At 38.8% G+C, this 7,613-nt stretch overlaps 1 protein-coding gene across 4 annotated transcripts in view; it reads left to right on the forward strand.

Annotated features, from left to right (window-relative positions):
* The first annotated feature begins 196 nt into the window (after positions 1–196).
* Positions 197–7,613, forward strand: part of LOC118339728 (calcipressin-1-like) — a 16,770-nt gene continuing 9,353 nt past the window's right edge. The window contains exons 1-3 of one of the 4 annotated variants that reach the window (XM_035677437.1): positions 197–392; positions 496–559; positions 671–818. In XM_035677437.1, coding sequence (XP_035533330.1) covers positions 696–818 — 123 coding nt within the window. In that variant the 5' untranslated portion in view covers positions 197–392; positions 496–559; positions 671–695. Of the gene's footprint in view, positions 560–670; positions 819–7,613 lie in introns of all 4 variants that reach the window. The other 3 variants (XM_035677438.1, XM_035677436.1, XM_035677439.1) reach the window with 3 other exon arrangements.

Below are 7,613 nucleotides of genomic sequence, written 5' to 3' on the forward strand. Positions count from 1 at the left end.
CCGACTCTTCTAATGTGAAAGCTGCACCAAATCGTATATTGTGTCAATTGTATTTCAATTAACTATTTTTTTTAAATATATTTATTTATATATCCATTGTGGTCAGTGTTGTTTAAAAAGACTGGAAATACGAAAAACATATTTCTTTTTTAAAGTTAAAATAATTACCGCAAAACCGGAAACGCATATCAGCAGCTGTTCAATTTACGTCATCTCCTTTATCCTCTGCGCCATGCTAACAAAGTTATCCGATAGGTTTTAATTTGAGCTAATATTAGACAATATTGTGCTGCTTTGACCGATGACAATACTAGTTGCCAAACAACCGCCTTCACCTACAATAAACTGAGGGAAGATATTGACGGAATATCGTGTGTCTCGCTTGTTTCGAGGTATCATTTCAGGTTCCTGGTTAGCATAACCTGCTAACCAGCTTAGTGCAGTTTTTAATCTAATACACTCAAGAGCTACTTTACTTCTGCTGGCTGTTTGCAGGAAACCCTCGTATATAACGCCGTTTAACCACATTTATCATGAAATAACTCCTACATCCTCACCGGTATGTGTGGTAGTAAATATAGCGTTATGTGAGCCAGTATGCAGCTGGTGGGCGTTATTGATGTGTTATGATTTGTGCTCTTTGCTGAAGTGGTTTCGTGTCTGTTTCCAGAAGACAGTTCAGATAATCGTTCGTGATGCAGCAGGCAGTGAATGGCGGTGGTCAGGAGGCCACGGTGGATGTCCAGTTTACCGATTTACCAAACGCCCTGATAGCTTGCAAAGTACCGGAGGATCTGTTCAATGAAGGCAGTCTGAAGGTAAGGATGGACCATTTACTAACGTTGGTGTTTTATTCAACTGCGGCCCTTTCTGTGTATTGTGTGTGTGCCGATCGTAATAGTTTCGCTTTTGGGTTTATAATAAATATAAAGTATTGTCCTGTGAAACGAGGCTGTAAGCAATTTAACAAGGATACCTTGGATCGCCTGTTTGTTGAATGGAGTTTGGTGCGATACTGTTCTGGTCCACACACACACACACCTGTTTGTCTCAGTCCGTATTCTGCATGCACATTTTAGTGGATTTAGACCACTAGATGGAGTTAATAGTTAAATATTACTATGGTTATAACTGAGTGAACAACAGACATACTCACTTCCTGGTTGCTTAGTCATTCTGTGTTAACTAAACCTGGGTCAGTTTAATTTTGTTGTTGAATGACATCATCCACAGAGATGCATCATTGAGAAGTTTCCAATAACATTCACTTAGCACTACTGCCAGTTTTCTGTATCACTTCTGCTGAACAATAGGTTAGGTAACAAGTAACAAAGGGGTAAAATGCACATAACATGGATCTATTTCAAGGTTTTTCCTTCTTTCCTGTAATTGTTGACATTGGGAGTTAAGTGAAGCAGAAAATATGTTTTAGTGTTGATGAAAGAGTGACATGCTGCAGATTTCTTCATAACAAAACAAATTGGTGTTTGAAGCCTTATTTTAGCATCAATCCTTTGCTACGGTTACAGACCTTGTGAGTCATTTTCTCCATGATTGAGTCATAACATTTGAATGAAGTGTGGGACAGGATGTATCTACAATAAGGATATTGACAATATTGCAATAGCTAATCACATATCTCCTCAGCCCAACAACCATAAGCAATAGGGACAGATATTAAATCTAATTTCTTTTTTTTTCCTTTTCTTTTGCATAGAGAAAACTGTTGAGTGCAAAAAGCGTCTTTTGTAAGAAAAGCTTTGGTCGAATAATATATTCTTCTATGACAATTTGTGCCAGTAAGTGTTCACAATCACTTCAGTTCACAGTATCAAGTCTCTGAATGGAATATAAGTGCAAGTTATGACTTACTGGAAAGTGACAGTGGAGCACTGCATCACAGCGAGTCTATATATGCAGTTTACCTCACTCTAGTGGATGAGCAAAGTAATTCATTGCCCTAATTACTAGACATTTAACATTTGCTACCAGTTTGTGAATAGGTTTGACAGCCTGAGGGATGCTGTTTCTCAGCAGTAGCAGATGTTGGTGAATGCTCTAGTGCTGTCTGGTGCCCCATGTACCAAGGCTGAGTCCTTGCTCCTGCAGCCATGGGTTTGAATCTGACCTATGGCCCTTTGCTGCATGTCATTCCTTCCCTCGCCCCCTTTCCTGTATATCTTGAGATATATATATATATATATAAAAAGGTAATACTGGATTTACAAGATATTTGCATCAATTTGAGACAGTACTGTGATTTGGAAAGCAGACATTATACCTGATACCTGGGTGGAAGTTTGTTTAAAAGGTAAGCTGTTTAATTCATTTGATAAACAAAAAAACAGATATTCCCATCTGATTATTAATCTAGAAATGCTTTCTGAGTTGAGTTTTATGAAAAAAACATGACTTTTACTGTGAGTAAGACTGTAGAATTACTGAGTCAATGATTGTGGTAGTCATTAAGGGTGTTGCAGAGTGGCAATGGTGGTTTGAACAATGACTAAAGCTGTGTTTGTTTGTGTGATGGTGTGTGTCTTGGTGGTGTGTGGTGTGTGTTGTTGTGTGTTGTGTGGTGTCCTCTTGTGGGTTTTAAGGTGTATCAAGGTGTATCAACAGTAGAGAACAATAGTCAGACAGTGGAAAAACAAACTCAGTGGAAAACAGCCAGAGACTCAATAGAGATCTCATCATGCTCTTTAAATCAGTAGGAGAAAATTTGTTTGAGGAAAAAGAGTTTATTATAGGGGAAAGAACACCACATATTTCTTCAAGGCAGTCTGAATTCCAGTTGCCAAAGAAATGTTCAGGGTAAAACTGTGGAGGGATCCTGTGGGGACTGACAGCCCATACACTCCAGCCACCGAGATGAGTTCGTGTTGGTGGTGGTGTGCTATAGGTGCTGACGCTGATGGAAAAGGAAAAACAAAAAAACAACAGAGGGGCAAAGGGCATCTGGTGAAAAAATGACTTGTGTTGATTGTTTTTTTTTTCCATCTTCATTTTTTCTTCCATAATACTGTTACTTTTCCACTGGGAATCTGCAAGGATTTGAGGGTCAGCTGATCGTATCGTACTGCAGAATATTCCACTGACGGTGTGAATGTGTCATGAATTCTTGACAACATCCAGTTGTTTTGATTGTTAAGGAATGAGTGTACTACAGTGGAAGAAGTGCTAAGAACGAGTGGAGAATTTACGCACATTAGACATGTTTCCAGCCACCTTTTTTTTTTATGAAAATGAAAGGAATTCAGAAAGAATAAAACCTCAAAATATTGCAAAACAGTTTTTAAGCATGCCGGAGGTGGAAAATTGGTTTATCATTAAATGCGAAATGCGAGAGTGCAATGGTAACAGATTACAATATTAGAGCTGTGTGGGCCGATGATTGTTTTTCCTCTGTATGACTGCTTAAAGGATGCTCCTTTATGACTAAACAAAATCAAACTTCTGACAATGGCAGGATAACTGTGCTTTGTTCATGGTGCCTGCTAAAAACAATGGTAGATAATGTAAAAATGAATAGAAACTATTGGTGGTGTCTTTACCATCAGCATATTTTATTGTAAAACCATTATACTGCTACATCCCTATTTATTTGTATGCTGTATTTGTTCACTAATGTTGTTGTAATGTTTATCATGTATTGTTTGGCTGTACATTCTGTATCAGTAATCAAAGCATGTGGAAGTGTAAAGTGTTCTGGAGAGAACAGGACATTTTTTCAAATAGGTCACTTAACAGGAATGAAGCAGAACGTATTTTCCAACGAGTTGTGCAAGTTAAACTGTTCTTAGCCCAATTGGAGCAGAAAACTGCCTAAAAACAGCATTAATAAACCAGCATGGAGGAACAGATTTAGGTCAGGGAAAACTCTGATGTAGGTCTGGAAAGTCTCGTGGACTTTTCCAGCAGGACACACCCATTGGCAGCTTCGGATGAGATTGTAAAGATTGGGCTAAAATAAACACATAATCAAGATTATAGATGTGTTATCACAGTTTCTAACACAGTGATAAGCATTACTTGTCTTACACGACAGGATAAGCTAGTTAGACATGGATGGATGGATGGATAAGAAACAGTCTGAACCTGCATCGAGTTTTAGGCCAAATGGAAAATCTGAGCAGTTTTGTTTTGTTGAACATGTACTGACTCAGAGTTATTGTACCTAATGGAAGATATTTACTTTTGCTATTCTGTAATTGTCTCTAGGTTCAGTGGTAGGCGGATAGAGCTGGAAAAGGGACGGATGTGTCATCATGCCACTGGCCCTCTTTTCCTGTTCAGATGTGGAATTTTGTTTAAGCCACAAGGAAACAGCCTGTCAGTGGAGTCTGGCTTCCGTAACTCAATGCCCTTCTGACAGTGGATTTGTGGCAGGACCGATAACAGAGCTGTTCACAACCGTGGGTTTAAAAATAAAAACTTTGCAGGAAGGAACTGGAATCCCCCTAAAAGTACAAATAGGGTTTTAGTCAGTCTCTCTCTGGTTAAAGAAATTAAAACAGACAGGGGGTTGTTTGTCCATAGTTTAGACAAATGCAGATCATGCGTAGAGCCTGTCTACATATCAGTTTTTAGCCTTTAACACATTTCAGCACATACGGCAATACTGTAGGAACTGCAGTACCAATGTTGTATAGGCTGCCTTTTTTTTATATGCTGATCTAAGGCACTTAGAATCAATGACTGATGCTTTCTTTTTTTCTCCAATTTTATCTGACCAGTTTAATAATACTAGCTACTAGCTATACAGCTGCCTCTTATTTATTTCTATCAGAAGCAGTGAGTCCCTAATAAGGAGCATGACTGCCAGAGAGGGGGTCAGAATTCAGTGCATCTTTGCACTCAACTGTTGGCCTGGAAAAGGGTTAATAGCTGTGTGCCTTTTTCAATGAAGAGATTGTCAGCAGCTTCTCTTTACCTGCCATAGAATAGGTCCACCTGCAAACACGGACACACTGTACTGCTAGCAGAGTTTAGCCCTGCTCTTTGCAGTTTTTGTCTAACGCGAACTAAAGCTTTTAGGATATATTTTCTTATCACAGATTTATCAGTATTGACCTAAATGTCAGCTGATGATTATTATTTAGTAATTGCCGTACAGTATTGCCAAAGAAATGTTAGAGCATGAACATTCTCTCTTTCATCAACAACAATAATAAAAAATTAAAAAATAATTCCGCTCACTAGCTTTTTTGGGAGCTGACAAGATTTTCTGGAGCTTTCAACACATCTCAGTTTTCCCAGGTGTTCAGACTAAAAACAGCACTGTGTTAACAAAATACATGGGCCCGTGTTGCTTCATGTACTGGACAGACAGTGAAATATGATCCAGGAATGTTTCCATGAGTTTATTAGGCACTAAAACCCTGCACAGCAGTTTATATTACCATGAGCCAGGATTTTACTACTGTGGAAAATGATTACACTGATAATCATAGGGAGGTACAGGTCTCTACCTGTCCTCTCTCATCCCTTTGTCTGAGCCATGTCTATTCAGGTAAACTAACACTTAATTATACAGCAAATATGAAACTCACTAATCAACTTTTTACCTCTTGTGTAAAACCAAAGTATAAAACCAACTGTTTGTTGTTTTTATGGCAACCTATGTGCAGTACTGCCATCATACTGCCAATTAATGTGTTAATTAGTGAGCTTTAGAGGTGCTGGTAGGTGGATTTTGTTACTGTTGGACAGAGCCATAGCTGTTTTCCCTTCTTCCAGTCTTTATGCTAAGCTAAGCTAACCAATTCCTTGTGATAGCTTCATATATATTCACATAAGACTTTTAGCAATCTTTTCATCTAACTCTAAAGAAAGTGAATATGTATATGTGTATATATTGGTATTGACCTAAAACAAACAGTATGGTTGAGGCTCTAGCCCCTCACCACCAGTGTGCCGCAGTATCAGCACTTTAAATTGTTACTTGAACAATATAACTTTCACCTCGGCATTGGAAAGAAGAGCATGATGCAATAAAAATGTAGCAGCTGGCTAGTAACATAGCACTGTGTCCAGTATGTGTTAGACAATCAGGATGTGTTCGTGTGTGCACTGTGCATGTGCACACCTGTTTGTCTATGTGTGTCTGTGTGTGTGTGTTGCCTGCCTATCTGTCTAGTGAGGGAATGGAAAAAATGGGAAGATGAAACAAAAACATAAGGATGGAAAAAATGCTGGGCTGAGCGTGCACTCTCTCTCTCTCTCTCACACACACACACACATAGCACATAGCGACCACAGCAGGGTGAGGTTGAGGTCTGGAGATGATTAGCACCTACACACACATACTCACACGGTAATGTTTAACATTAACAAACACTTACATGAGAGCATCAGCTTCACTGTTGGGAGGCTCACCAACATTACACCACTTTATTTTCCACACACGCATTTTCCATCCAACTTACCGGACAGTGCTATTAGTCCTTTCACTGTGCATTAGCACCTGCACTCAGAGAGGACAGAAATCATGTACAGTATGTTGACATGTTGGTGTAATAGTTTATGATGGGCACGTCTCAACCGGATCACCAGCCAGATGTCGCAGCCTGTACATGGCTGAGATTGTAACTCGAGGCTGTGTTATCTGTCACCTCACAGCCTCGAGATCCTGGGATCAAACCCTGCTGAGGCCCTTTGTGTTTGGAAGTTGTGTCCATGTCTTCATGGGTTTCCTCCAGTTGTTCCAGTCTCTAGCTGTAATAACTTGATTTATACAATGTAGACTGCAGATAAAAACATTAATTTGATATATTGCCCAGCCCTACATTAAAATGGTTCAGGAAAGTTGGTTATTAGGACTGTACCCAACACAGAATTTTATCAGTCGAATCGGATTTGGTTGTTTTGTTTTATTTTTTAGTTCAACACCATATTAAAATCCTATATCAACAGTTCCTGCAGTGAAAACACGGCTACATGAGTCTCATGTTTTAGCCTACCTCACGGTTTCATGTCTTTCTTTGTCATCTGTCATGTGAAAACATCACATTTCCACACAGTCAGAGAAAGTAAAAGCTCATAGTTGAGTTATTAAGTCTCAGTGCACCACAGAGCATCTGGAATACATCCTCCCTGTCACACTGTCATAACTCACCTGGGCTTTCCCTGCTATGACAAGTCAAATTGTCTGCTCTGAAAAAAGGTCAATTGTTATTGCAGACAAATTAGTCATTAATTTGCACTGTAATTGTTTGTGGGTATGTCCTTTTTTTGAAGAACTTGAGTAAACCTGTTATCCAGATATCACCTGATATCCATTGAGCAAATCATCAGTATGCTTGTTGGGGTTGTAATGAACCTCTTTAACAACTCAAAAACATTCAATTTAGTTCCAATATCCGAAAATTCCTCCAATACTGCCTATTGCCTTAAATACGGTATAGGGTAGATATTAATGTTAATATTTACTTGCTATTTATGTCATAATTAATGTTCCAGTAAAAGCAGGTAGTGATCAGTTCAGTTCAAATGAAATAATGTGCTTCTTCGTATGTTATTGCCTAAAAATAAAAGCTGGAGTTTAGCTCCTAGATTTCAAATGTGCGACTTTGTAGAGTGTTAAATGCATTTTTTTCACACACACACACACA

This window comes from Morone saxatilis, unplaced genomic scaffold (genome assembly GCF_004916995.1).
Source record: "Morone saxatilis isolate NCDOM2014 unplaced genomic scaffold, NCSU_SB_2.0 Contig6, whole genome shotgun sequence".
NCBI lineage: Eukaryota > Metazoa > Chordata > Actinopteri > Moronidae > Morone > Morone saxatilis.